At 36.9% G+C, this 15,144-nt stretch overlaps 1 protein-coding gene across 1 annotated transcript; it reads left to right on the top strand.

The window, feature by feature from the left end:
• Window positions 1–400: 400 nt before the first annotated feature.
• Window positions 401–4,598, top strand: LOC131036431 (U-box domain-containing protein 33). Its single transcript, XM_057968318.2, has 9 exons — window positions 401–904; window positions 1,002–1,120; window positions 1,200–1,336; window positions 1,516–1,622; window positions 1,763–2,037; window positions 2,478–2,606; window positions 2,696–3,190; window positions 3,275–4,069; window positions 4,180–4,598. The coding sequence occupies exons 1-9, from the start codon at window positions 670–672 to the stop codon at window positions 4,369–4,371; spliced, it is 2,484 nt and encodes an 827-aa protein (XP_057824301.2). The 5' UTR covers window positions 401–669; the 3' UTR covers window positions 4,372–4,598.
• The last annotated feature ends 10,546 nt before the right edge of the window (window positions 4,599–15,144 follow it).

The raw sequence follows: 15,144 nt of genomic DNA on the forward strand, positions 1-15,144 counted from the left end.
TAAAATGATTTAAAGATTATCTATAAACATAACATAACAAAAACTATAAACTCATAGATATAAAGAACAATTATTGACATTCAAACTAATACTGGTCAAAATTACGTAGATTTCATTTATATGCAAAAATATGCACTAAGATGTGGAACAAGAGACTTAAAAATAGAAATCAATCCAAACAAAATCCCAATATGCCCCTTCTATGGGGATGCGAAATTTTATACAGAATAAGTTTGTAGTGACTTCAAAAGCAAGTACCAAATAATCGTGGGCGGTTCAAGTTGGCTTTGAAAATTTGCAATACTTGGAAGCTTCCAGGCATTTTAACGGGATACTTATCTGAATTAAATACATATTTATTCAAAAATTCGCTGGGTAGAGGCTCTTTCCTCGACCTGTCCTCCACGATTGCCAGGCTGTCTACACGGCGGAAATAGTCGTTAATATCGAAAGTCCGTTGCCAATGACTTTGTATCATATGAAAAGTCAAACTAACTAATAGTTGAGCCAATTTGTTAGCTTGGCCGAAACAAAGGGTAATCATCACGCTTTGGGATTTCCAATGTGAGCTTCCTCGATATAGCTCTGGATGTATCTAGATTCCTTTAAAATGTACATTAACAGCTATTTCTGAAGTGAAGAAATTTAAAGAAAATAAAAGGACCTCTAATGGCAGCCACAGGCGAGCAGGGCGATGCGCAGGTAACATTACAGACAGAAATTGAAGAAATTATCCCGATACAGAATCCTCCTCTTCAGCAGAAAATTTATGTTGCCGTTGGAAAAGACCTGTGTGAGAGCGCCAATGCGCTCAAATGGCTGCTGCAAAAGTTGGATAACACACAAGCAGCCTTCATAATTCTTCTTCATATACAGTGTCGACCTCGCTACATGCCATCAGCCAGTAAGATTTTCATTGATTCAACTGAGTTCCATATACCTATATGTCTGCTTTTTTGTTTGTTTTTTTTCGATGAATTTATCGTTTTATGATTATGCAGTCGGGAAGATTCCTCTGAATGAAGCGGACGAGGATCATGTGAAGGTTTACATGAAGGATTTAGAGAAGGAACTCAAGATTTGCCTTGATAAATATTTACAGATGTGCACACGATTTAAGGTACGAAATTGCACTGCCTTTGGTGAATAATAGAGCGTTGATGCGCTGTGTTCAAGCGTTTGAAATTATTATACGACAGGTCAAAGCAGAGCCTTTAGTTGTTGAGAAGAATGACGTTTCCAAAGGAATTGTTGAAGTCGTTTCAGAGCTCGGTATCACGAAGCTTATCATGGGAACAACCTCAGCCAGCGGTGGCATAATCCGAAGCAACCTAGGGTAATATTTTCTGAAATAGTTTATGTTATTTTTCATGGATCTTTATGGACCAGTTAGAAACTAAAATCTCTTGAATTCTCTCAACTACTGATCTATCAATCCTTTTTACAATCGAAATTTTCTTTCCATTTATTATTGTTATAACATTCCGATATTGTAATTTTAAAAATTATAAACAGAAAGATGAAGATGATAGCACCAGGCAAAGCGGATTACGTCCGAAGGCACGCCATAGAGACCTGCGACTTGTGGATTGTGTGCAAAGATAAACTTGTATCACATAATGGTAAGTACAGAAGATTTATTATTTCAAAGTTCAGTTCATTTATTTTTCTGAAAGCAAATATTTACTTGTTTTCCTGTTAATTTTGCAGCAGAAATTTACAAGCTTTGTCTTTGTTTGATGGTGTGAATTGCAAATAACAGCCCGGAAATTCAAGGGCCATAAGAGTCCTTGTCCAGACGATTTTGGAAAATTGCTTGCATCGGCGCCAAACTTCCAATTGAATCTGGAAATTTGCAATCGGAATCCCTCGATTTTTCAAGTCAGTGGAAATTCTACACCTGTGTCGGTCTCGGAGATATTTGTCGATTTTGATGAATTAGTTTCCTCTGAATCGGAAGTGGCAGACACTCCAGCGATTGATGTTGACGAAGGCTGCTCTCATGGCACTATCGAGCCTGAGGCTCAAAGATCTCAAGTACAAATCCCCGTCGAATCACTCTTTCTTTTTCTAAAATCATCTCATTTCTTTCTGCTAATCCTTACGGCACAAACAAAAAAGCAATAACTAAAGATTGTAAATTGAAATCCAGCATGGACCTGAAAGATCTCAAATAAATATCACCGACGAATCACTCTTTCTTTTTCTAAAATCATCTCATTTCTTTCTCCTAATTCTTATAGCGCATACAAAAAGCAAAAACTAAAGATTCCAAATATTTGAAATCCAACCTGAGCCTCAAAGATCTCAAATAAATATCACCGACGAACCACTCTTTCTTTTCCTAAAATCCTCTCATTTCTTTCTGCTAATCCTTAGGGGACAAATAAGAAAGCAATAACTAAAGATTGTAAATATATTTGAAATCCTGCGTTTCTGAGAATCTTAGGAATTTAAGATATTGAATATTAATGCAGGATATTGAAGCTTTCATAAATCAGCTCAGAGAGGCATTGGAAGCAAGCAAGAAGGCAAAAACAGAAGCGCAAAGGGAAGCCGCCAATCGTAAGAATGCAGAAGCAGCTACTGTTCGTGCTAATCAGAGAGTATGTAAACGCTTTCTTCTTTCCCAATTAATTTATACGTTCTTGTTGTTACCGTGGAGAAACTACTAAAACATTTATGCATTTACCAGTTTGCATCCCTTGAAACTGCCTTTAACACGACAATGAGAGAGAAGGAAGAAGCAACCTCACTCTTAAAGCTTGTCGAAGAGAAATGGCAAGAATTTACAGGGCAACCATTTAAGGTGGAAGAAAATCTTGAAGCAATGTTTGACAAGCTAAACCAAATCTCTCGTGAACGACAAGAAGCCATACACGAGCTCGAAGCAGGACGGGAAAAGCTCGCCGCCATGGAAGAACAAATTAAATATTTTCAAGACTGCTTGAATTCAAGACCGCAGATCGAAACCCCGACCACTTATACCTCCTCCTCGTCAAATAATCTTGAATTCAGAGAATACTCTTTCAACGATATCAAAGCGGCGACATATAATTTCTCTGATAATCTCAAACTCGGGGAAGGAACCTACGCTGCCATTTACAAAGGTGAAATAAGGAAAACAATCGTTACGGTCAAAATACTCAAGAAATACAATTTATATGCCCAGCCACAGTTCCACCGCGAGGTATTTACCTAAATTACTTCAAAGCACTGCACAATTTGTTCACCTTTGTATTCATATGTGACCTACATAGTCTTCTTTTCGCAGACCAAAATTTTAAAAGACATCCGGCATCCAAATTTAGTGAGGGCTCTGGGAACCTGTTTCGAGCAACGCTGTATAATCAATGAATATATATCCAACGGATGCCTAGCAGATCATCTGACCTGTAAAAGCTCAGCTCCGCCGCTCCCTTGGCAAGCAAGAATTCGCATTGCCGCCGAAGTTTGCTCCGCCTTACAATATTTACACAGTTTAAAGCCAGATCCAATCGTCCATGGCGATCTGAGGCCCCAAAATATACTCCTGGACGAAAATTTCACCAGCAAAATAAGCGACTTCGACCTGCCTCGTCCTCTGCCGCACGTTTTATTCTCACGGTCGGAGATCAAAGGTACACATTCCTACTTGGATCCAGAATACCTTAAAAGCGCCGGATACTCTACCAAATCCGACGTTTACAGCCTCGGAATCATCATTCTTCAGCTTCTGACAGGAAAACGGGCGCTCGGACTGGTAAAGGAAGTGGAATATGCACTAGAAAACGGCAAATTAGAGCTGGCTTTGGATCCTTCAGCCGGTAATTGGCCATTTGTGCAGGCTACTCAGTTAGCTTATCTTGCCTTACACTGCGCAGATCCTGTAGGAAACAATCGCCCTGGCCTTCAACCGACTGTAATGAAAATGCTTGATCAGCTTAGCAACATGGCCGTCCCTGAGCCGTACACAGCCATGCCTGTCGAGCGTGATCAAAGCGCCACGCCAGTCGAGCATGATCAAACATCGGAGAAATTACCTGAAGAAACACGCATTCCGAGCCTCTTCATCTGTCCAATTTTCCAGGTATTGATCGAAATTTAACGCTCAAAAGCTCAGAATTTTTTTAAATATGTATCTGTTTTCAATCAGTGTTAGGGTTTTAATTTTAACCAAGAAATTGTAATGATTTGCAGGAGGTTATGGAGGATCCTTGCGTTGCCGCAGACGGCTTTACATATGAAAGGGAGGCGATTCAAGGATGGTTGGATTGTGGAAAAGACACATCTCCCATGACAAACAAGAAACTTGAGAAGAAGAATCTGATCGCAAATTTTTCTCTGAGATCAGCCATTCGACAGTGGCAAGAGAAAGGCGATCTCTTGTAAATCAAAATGTTGTCACACATCGACATAAGTTTATTGTATTTGATTGTTTGGTAATGTCAATCTTAATAAAAGAAATAGAGTTCATAGACGACCGAGCAATCTAAGGTGAGGATTCACTCCAGAGGGCTTGGAATGCATGTACACCGTCCCTTACAGCAATTATTGGAAATGTTAATGTATCTGACATTAATAAAATATTCAGTCAATCTACACTGTCTGATTTCCATACCAAATTGAAATAGATAAATCTAACGTTATGGGAGGTTACATATATATATAACTGTATGATTTTCATACCAAATTGAAATAGATAAATCTTACGTTATTGCAGGTTCAGGGCAATTATTTTCCAACATGCCCAATTACGTGTTTCAAACGTGCACTAGTTAGGGGTCCAGCTAGCAAACTTTGCGATTGTATTATTATCGTCGATGCTGGTATGAACAATGCCAAATTGTTATTAGTACGTGTTTTTTAGATAGATATTAATGAAAATAATTTATTTATTTTAATTTGAGATTAATTTTGATAAGATAAATTAATTAATATATATATTTAAATAAAAGTTTATTTTATTTATAGATATATGATTTTTTAATGAGAAATATTAAATAAATATATTGTCAATAAAATTTTATTATTCCTTTTCACATAAATTCAAAAAAAAAATCATTAATTTTAATAATTTTATTAGAGGAGAAACATCCAATAAATTTGTTTATGGCAAACATCATCGTGATAATGTAGCCACCATGGCAAAGTCATTGATTCCACTACACGTTTCAATAAGGAACACATATGAATATGAACAATTAAGATATTTTGAATTAATGAGCGAAGAAGATAACACAATATGAAGGAACTCAATTTTTTTTGGAATGGTTGTTTACTATCATTCTTGGGCATTCGTCACTATTGAGCGGCACTTATGTGGCTCAAAATAACAACTAGGTTGGGTAGGGAGGCTTTTGACTACGAAACTAGGGCAAAAACTAAGGAAATCAAGTCAAAAATTGATGGAAATGGTTGTTTGACCTAGAAGGCTCAAACGACACAACTATGGAGAAATATACCTCTACCATAAGTGTTAAACCAGACATACCAATGACAAATGAACATCTAGGTTAAACCTTATAAATTCAACTCACATATGACATTGTTGAGGTTAATTATGAATGCCAAAATATAATTGTTATCTTATTTTTCTTAAGAGTCCCTTTTGAGATTGAATTTTATAAGTGCGCTTGGGTGATTAGGGAAAATTGTGAATGGGAAATTGCAGCCCTAAGAGGCCTTGTAAAAGGCTGTGTCATGCATGTTTAAGTCACCGGACTATGCCCAAGCTATTTTACAATATGGCACTTGGGTCATTTGTGGGAAAAGTTGCTATCTGCAAGCCTGGACCTTCAATTTTAACCCTAAAGGTCTGCCTCACTCACATTATCCCATGTGGGTTGAACTTTCATTTGTTATTTTGGCTTTTAGACCATTTTTAAAGGACACTGCAACCTAGTTTGGTAGAGTTATTTGGTACAAACACAAGTCTGATAATTTTTTGGGCTTAAGAGTTAATCCATGGGTCTTTATGGAAATTGACCTAATAAACCATTGCTAAAAAACATTAAACTCATTGGCACAAGTTGTGAAATAGATCAACCACTAGTCTATCTAAACAAAACAACTGCATATTTTTATTGTTGAAAAGAAGGTTACCTAATCCATGGATGTCCCATTAGGAGGAATAGGTTAGCTTAGCCACTCTCTAATCCTATCTCATCTAGTCGTCATCTATCATCTCCCAGTCATGCTCATTACCATTCTAATGTTCAACACTCTTCTTAACCATCACCGATCTCTAAAATACACCCTTTCTCTATTCTTCCCCTTATTCTTCATAAGATGTTCTCAAGGAGTTTGTCTCCTTTTTTTAAGATGCAATCATGTTATATGGTTCAAGAATGGTCCAAAAGAGAAAAAAAACCTCCTATCTCCCCCTCTCTTTCTTTGTCCCATTCTTCACCCCAAGTTCATTCTCCCATACCTTCTCCTTCCTCTCCTAAAGATTGTTCTCCTTCTCCCCCTTGTCATTCTTCCTCACACCCATTCCTTGAAGTTCCACCCCTCCCTTTTGATCTCGTCATCAAGATCCAAATTTCCTTTCTCCACCTCTATAAATGATAAAGCCAAGGGTTCAGATTTGAATCTTGTTAGTAGTTTCAGTGTGTTGTCCCAAGATAATGATTCTTCCCATTCTCATCATAAATTATAGAATTATTTCTTGGAACATATGAGGGATCTCTCTTCCTCCTCGCAAGAATAAAGTGAAACAAATGATTATGAAACAGAAGCCAAATATGTTATTCCTCTAAGAAGTCAAAATAAGAAACATTAAGCTTAAGGCTTCATTATGAAATTTTTGGAGTGATGCCAAATTTTTGCACTCTTCCCATAATGATGGTAGAGGCGAGCCTATTATTAGATTTTCTCCATAGGTTGCTAAACTTATCATTGATAAAGGTGAGTACCCTTCTCACAATTGTTTCTAGGCTCTCACTTTTATCAATGATCATCTCATGGGTTTTTATTCAACATATCCTCCCATCCTTACTACAAATTGAATTGAGTTGTGGAATTGGATGTCTAATAACCTTCCTAATGTAGATTGGATAATCGAGGGAGAATTTAATATGGTAGAAAATTCTCATGACCGTAACTATTTCAAATAGTTTAATCTCAGCTGTGAAGAATTTGACAGTTAATTATTATGTTTAAATTCATTAGGAGTGGTAGATCTTATCCATGATAAATTTTCTCATATATATAAAACTTGGTTTACTTGGTCTAATTGCAGAATGGGAGAGGAAATAAAATTGAGTAGGTTGGACAAATTTTACATATTCCCCATTTTACCTTCGGTATATGATTTGAGGGAACAATGTGTTCAAGTGGATTTTTTGGCTACTCTTTCTACTCATTATCGCATAATCTGCAATAAAAGTTTGTCTGAAACCTCAGTCATTGATCACTCCCTCCCTTTCAAATTAAATATGTCTCATTGAAAGAATCCAACATGTTTAGTTCTCCTTGAGGGAATTTGGAATTATTTTACTAAGAAAAGTGAAGGGGAATCCTACATTGATTGGTAGTGTTTTGCTATTACTCAATGCTCTAATTTCTTACATTCATTTGGCAAAAAATGGATTGGCAATGCAAACATAAGGAAAAATACCTCCAAGGAAAAATTGTTCAAGCTAGAAAAATCCTTAATGATGATCCTAGTAATATTAGAATTAAAAATTCAATTGCTGCTATAGAATCTCACTTAGGTAAAATTGATAATTACAAAGGGCAAGGGGCTACAATTAGAGATCTAGACTCTATTGGATAAAATAAAAAAATAAAGGCACTAACCATATTTTTAATTATCTCAATAAACAAACATAAAAAGGGAAGAATTGGGGTGACAAGGGATGAGTTTGATGCTTCCAGCATAATCTTGTTGATATATGCAATGTTTTTAAATGATTTTATGAAATTATTTTCAAACATGATCAATGGCAAGATATTCAACAAACCCATAATGATATTGTCAAAAATAATATTCCTAATATAATAGATTTTGATTATAGCCAATACTTAGATAGAATTTTATCATTAGAGAAGTTGGAGAATGCTCTTTTTTCTATGGCCCCTAAATAAAAGCCTAAGCAATGATGGGCTTCCTATGGAGTTCTACCAAGCTATGTGGAAACACATTAAGAAATATTTCTATTGCTTATACCTAGAAGCTATTATAAATGGATCATTGGGCCCTATCATTAATGGTAGTATAATCAAAATCCTTTCAAAATGAAAAAATAAGGACTACATCTCTAGCTGACATCCTATCAGCCTACTCAAAACTTCCTATAAAATTATAGCAAAATCTTTGACCATTAGGATCAAACCTATGGTGTAAGAATTGCTAGAGTTGAGAAAACAAACTTTATTGCTAGAAAATTTATTCTTGATAATCTTACGTTACCATGGTAAACTTATGAATGGACCCAACAAACAGGTCAAAATTCTATTCTGGTCAAACTTAATTTTGATAAATATTATGATAGAATTTCTTGGAAATTTATTTTTAATATTCTTCAATGGTCGGGCTTCGATCCTAAATTAAAAGCTCATGTTCAAATGCTATTTCAAGATGCTAATGCTAGAATCATTATCATTAATTCAATGACAAATCATTTCCTTTATGAACATCGATCTGACAAGGTTATCCCTTAACTCCATATCTTTATGTCCTTATAACTAATTTTTGGGTTATTTACTTCAAAGCACCAATAATATGAAGCTAATCTCAAGAATCTATATTCCTAATGATATTATTGTGACTAACTCTCATTATGTTGATGAAAATTTGTAATTCCTACAAAATTTTAAAATAACTATCTATAACATGATGGACATATTAGAGTTGTATTTGTTGTTTTAGGATCTAAGCTAGCTCATGATAAAATAAAATTTTTGGTGGTTCAAACTATGCCTATTCCTAATTAGATTCACTAAAAATGGAAGCAAATCAAACAAGTGAAATTATGAGGTACCTTGGTATATCATTTGGCATTAGGATTTATCTCTTGAAAATATGTAGAATCAGTACATGTTAACCTTTTTTCTATCAACTTATCCTAAAGATAACCGATCTGAGAAATGCAGAATTTTTTGCATAACCTGTGTGTTATGCGCACCTGCATAACCTTCATGTGATGGGCTTTCCTTAATGAATCTGTAGAAGGGTCCTTTACTTCTTTTCTAGGCTCTAAGTCTATTTTTTAGTTGACCGGCTAGCGGGGTCAAATCACTAAGGGCTACCGAATGGAGGGTTCTAATTCATTCGCAAGCTAGTCTCTATGTCATTTCCACCAATTGGCTAAAAGGTTTTCTAGCTTCGCCCGCACCTCCACATTCCTTTTTGGCTCCTACTTTTTTGTCTCCTGAGAGATTAGGCAGTTTCTTTTGGCTCCTGCTCTCCCGCGGGGTCATTTTTGTTCCCTTTGAATTATGTTGCGGGTTAGTGGGCTGCCTATTTTAGTTTCTCTCAAACCCCCACAAGATCTTCCAGCTGCTTGAAGATTGTTTTTCAGGCATGCGGCAGGCATGCGGGAGACTCATTTCTCTCCTCCCACTTCCCCCCATATCTCTTTTGGTGGATAGTTCCTACGTTGCGGCTAGCGGGTGATGATGGTGTGCAAGTGACAAATGAGGTAGGCTCACGCTTTCTCCACTGTTGATGACTACTTAATCTTTAATCGGATAGTTGTGTGTTTTAATCCTCCATTGGGCTCTTTTGGATGATTATGTGGTGAGATCTCGTGCATCCATCTGCACACGATATCTCTCAATCGACAACTAAAATTCAATTTTCTTGGTGGCCGTTGGAATTCAATTCTTCTATAGGAGGTGGTTGTCGACCTGATAGTCAAGAAATTTTTGGACTTAAATGATGCTCGATCTATGATCTATTTTTCTTCCAACCATCGGAGATTTTTACCATTACTCCATATTGGACTTCCACAAGCTCGTTTTAGATGTCGTCCATGCCCATTTAATACATTTTGGAGATTTTCTTGCCTCTGTCATGTCACCATGATGCATCTACTGCAAACATGTCTTCTCTTGCAACCCTTTTTGCCTCTTTCAGAGATGATGACCACTTGCAGAGTTGTCCTTGTGCAATCAAATCAGCTTGTCGATCTAATCTTCTCCTCCTCTTGAATATTTTGTAACCTAACTCTAGGAGGGTTAGGGTTCAACTGTGATTCAATTATGAATTATGCCTCAACTATAAAGGCATTTTTGTATATTTCATCATGATCTTCTCTCTTTTCTTCTGCAAAAAACTATGTTCTTATGTATTTGTAAATTTTGCTTTCCCTACATTAATAGAGCTTGTCTATTTTACCTAGATTCAATTCATTCAAATATGTGTGAACTATCACCTCCTTTTATGAATGCATCTCTTTTAGTTTTTTCAGTTGTAGTTGATTGTGTTGACTCCATCTTTGACTAAAATTTGTGAGCTAAATGTTAGCCCCCCTTTTTATCTCACAAGAGCCCCAATCTTCATCTTTTCTCAGATAATTGATTTAGATATAATCTTGGGTATACCTTGGACAAGTTTTGTTAATGTCTTGTGTAGTTATGAGCATGAAGATCAATATTTCGTCTAGGTGAAAACCTTCTCCCTTCTTTCAAGCATTCCCTCTTTCTCCGTTTTCCCTATCAGAATCATTAGATTAGGTCCTATTGCATCATATTGAAGAGGAAGTCGACCTTCTTTGTGTTGGCATTATTGGCATTAAGTTGTCATTGATGTCAACCAGTTTGGCAAGCTCACTAGTAAGTAAGAAGTGGTGATTGGTATGATGGAAATACACATGAGAGTGAGTAGATAGAAGGAAGGCTATAGGTACACATGACTTTTGTCATATACTGATAAAGAAGGCTTACCGACAAGGCATAAACTAGGATGAAGGTTGTTTGCTTGTTATGAAGGCACAACAACCGATGAGAAAAACAGAGAGGATGTTTGATAGTCCTACCGGTAAGGTTATCTAAACCTATAGTGTACCTTGTGATAGTTCTGACACTTAATGTAAGTGCAGATCCAATAGCCAACAAGATGAGAGGGGGGGGTGAATCATACAAACTGAATCTTCCATAAAAACATCAGATTCAACCTCGGTAACATATACTTCAGTAATATAACCAAAACTGCTAAACATGCAAACTCAAAAGCATATAAACATCATAAACCTCATAACACCAGATTTAACGTGGAAACCTAAATAAGGAAAAACCACTGTGGGATTTCGAACCCACTAACAAATATACTCTTCTAGAGTGTGCTCGGTTAAAAGCAAATCCTGTTAAAGATTACAAACACATTGCTAGATGTGACCCGGTTAAGGGATTTCCCTCAGATCTGTTAGGATCTTCACCTTGTTAGAAGTGACCTTATTAAAGGATTTAAAACACTCAATTAGAATGTCACCTTGCTAGAGGGTTTTCCAAATAAGACTGTTAAGTCCACTCGGTTAAGAGATTTTCTGTCACTTTCACAAAATAATAGATAAAATCTATCTGCAACTTCACATCTAAAATGCTAAAGCAGATTCTTATTTGCTCCATACAATCTAGAACTAATCTTGTCCATCTACTGGGCTTCTATACTCTGTTAATCAAATAGGTCTTCAAGCTTCTGTGCTCGGTAATCACTATGTAGTATCCCTGTGCATACATTTTCCTGCATACATTGTTTATCAATAGCTCCCTATTTATAAACAATTAGCTAATCGCATAATCTCCTTGATCATATTTCCCATGATCAATCATAGCCATCAGATCTTCAATCTTGTCCAGGTTCAATGTATCCTTCGATCTGAAATTTTTTTTACCCTGCTTAGGAACTTGTATATATTTCTTGGACCTTGTGCTAGGGTAATACGGTTCAATCTGCGCTGTAGATCTTCATGCCGATTTTCCTTTGCCATAGATTCATTAACAAACTTCATGCACGACATACCAATCATTTAATTAGTTCCATCTCATCAACTTCCTTCATTAAATAATGCATGTAACCATTTAATGTATTCTGTTATAGCTCGGTTACAACTCGGTAATAACTCGGTAAATACTAAACATCACTCGATAGACATTCCGCCTTCATTAACCGATAGTGATAACCTTAGGGTTTACCGACTAGGTTCCTTAGGGTTTACTGACTAGGTTCTTTAGGGTTTACCGACTAGATTCTTTGCTCGGTAACATAGTATAGTATTAACCTTACAATTTACAACATATGTATGATGTTAAAACAATCTAAACATCATGATCTCATCATTGTCTGACTTGGTAATAGTTGCCCATTGAATACCTTATTCATCCTCTTATTCATTATATTCTTTCTATGTCTTTTACCAACATCTTTATACTCATCAAATCAAACTTCTCAAGATATGGCAACATCAGAGTGAATTAGAAAATAAATTTCTTGACATCAATGACAAAATAATAATATTAATATAGTAAATCATCCTTAATCAGTTATATCCATAATCATAAACAACCTTCTCAATATCCTTATTGAAATGCCAACAATCTCCCATTGTCTGTTATAGTGCCAAATGCCAACACCTTGGTCGACAAAGAATGTCAAAATGACATAGGAATCCAAGTAGAAGTGGATGTCGATAAGCATGACAGCTGGATGCTAGGTGGAGTGTGCCTCGACGTAACAAATCTACAAGCAGGTCGGCTTTAATGAGGAACCCGCAAGTCACGAAGGATGCTAGAAGTTTGCGGCTCAAGGAAGGCAAGCTGGAAAAGCAACTGAAGTGATCCTACAAGAAGATTTGATCTTCGTACCCGTTTGGTGAAGGAAACAGCAAAGCCATTAATGTTGAATGATAGAGAAAAGCAGAAAAGCATGGTGCAGACCTCTAGATTTAGAAAACACACATTGGAACACGAAGCTTTGTTGGTGATTGATCGATGTCATGAAGATCTTATCCCTGGAAAAGAAGATCAAATCAAATCGGATTCAAATCAAGTTGGAGAAGGAAAAACCTAACACAACAATGATTGAATGTGTTCTTGGCAGAAATCCATAATTATAAATACATGAGCTCGAAACAGAAAAGGTTGATGCTTGAGGAGAAGAAGAAGAGTGAAGAGAGCTTGGAAATAAAAGGTTGATCTCCCTTAGAATTTATTCTAAGAAAGTTGCAGAAGTGAGTTAACAAGCAAACCGGTGAGAGGGTTTAATCGACAGTGATTGAGTACCAGTGTAACTGTAGCAGGTCCAACAGCTGAGAAAATCGGTGAGGTGTGGTTGAGCAAGGCAACAACCAAGTGTGACACAGTGAGTTGTGAGGCTGTGAGAGAGAGAGAGAAGAGAGGCCAAGAGTCAGATAGAGTGATTTCATAACTCGTAGTGTGAGATCCAGTAAAGAAGAGAAGATTGTCAACCGGTAGTAACCTATTTGATCAAGAGTTGCAGAACTCATTTGCAACAAGAAGCTATAACTGTATCAAAATTGTATTTCAATATACATCACCAAGTTGGAGCTTTGTGCAGGGGTTGGTACTCATTAGGTTGGTGCCCTAAATCAGAAGGGATTGGTACTCCTTGGGTTTGTGCCCTAAATCTTTGTAATTAAATCCTTCACTTGTGAGGTTGGATTGGAGCAGTAGTCTCCAACAATATTTCTCACCGAGGTTTTTCCCATATTGGGTTTTCCTCATACATATAGTGTTGTGAGTTGCATCTATGTCTTTGTCTTCTTTGGTTTCCTCATTTTCTTTACTAGTTTGATTGTTTAGTGCTCAGGTTAACAACCAGTATTCTAAGGTTGCTTTAAAAGAGAAAAGAATTTAGGAACTATTGAGACATGGACCAGCTAGGACTCGAACCTAGGACCTTTCATACATTGTTGGAGTGCTCTATCACTGAGCTACTGGTCCCTCTTGGACTAGTCCATCATTGGTTTGAGTGTGGCTTATTAAGAACACCAACACCCCCCTTAAGCCACACCTCTCGTGTGCTTGGGGCTCCTAGCCTAGACCTGGCTCTGATACCATGTTGAGACATGGACCACCTAGGACTCAAATCTAGGACCTTCCATACGTTGTTGGAGTGCTCTACCACTGAGCTACTATCCCCTCTTGGACCAGTCCATCGTCGGTATGGGTGTGGCTTATTTCCAACACCAACAAGAACCATTGATTCACCCCCCTCTCAGAGGTACATTCTGTTCAATAATTGGTATAAAAGCATAGGTTCTTGGTTGTTTAAAAATCTTGGGTAGATTATGGACTTAGAACACAATGGAAAGAAATGATTCTACTTCCTCAAAAGCTCCCATGTTTCCTGGATCCAACTATGCCTTTTGGAGCAAAAGAATGGATACCTATATCTCCTCCCTTGGTTTTTATGTTTGGATGACTGTCAAGAATGGGTATGTTGTCCCCATTGTTCCTTCCACTGATCATGATGCCAAAAAGTAGTATGAGAATAATGCCAAGGCCAAACATGCTAGTTTGAGCGGGTTGTCTAATAATGAGTTTGTCAAGGTCATGCACTGTGCATCTGCCAAGGAGACTTGGGATAAAATGCAGAGGTTATTTGAAGGAGATGCAAAATTCAAAGAGGCCAAGTTGCAAGCACTAAGGAGGCAACTTGAAGGCACCAAGATGAAGGATGATGAAAAGATTACAAACTATCTTCACAGATTTGATGAAACTGTGAATACCACCAAAGGACTTGGGGAAGAAATTGTAGTTGGGATCCTTGTCAAGAAGGTACTTAGGTCTCTTACACCTAAGTATGATACAAAGGTGTTTATCATAGAAGAAGCCAAGGATCTGAAGATCTTTATAATGGATGAGCTATTTGGCTCACTAACAGCCTATAAGATGAGAACAACCAGTAATACTTCCTTAAGGAAAGAGGCAACATTCAACTCCACCTATAAGGGTAAAGAAGTAGCTACTCATAAAGGATCCAATGAAGAATCTGATGCAGAAGTATAAAACTTTGTGAGAAATCTCAAAAGTGGATCCGACAAGTATAAAGGAAAGCTACCACTCAAATTTTTCAACTATGGTAAAGTTGGACACTTTGCTACAAAATATCTTTATAATGAAACCGATGGAGATGAATCAAGAGAGTTTAGCAGATCAACTGGCAAAGATAAAGAAATAAATGTCTGCCAGCAAGGA

This window comes from Cryptomeria japonica, chromosome 7, assembly GCF_030272615.1.
Source record: "Cryptomeria japonica chromosome 7, Sugi_1.0, whole genome shotgun sequence".
Classification (NCBI taxonomy): domain Eukaryota; kingdom Viridiplantae; phylum Streptophyta; class Pinopsida; order Cupressales; family Cupressaceae; genus Cryptomeria; species Cryptomeria japonica.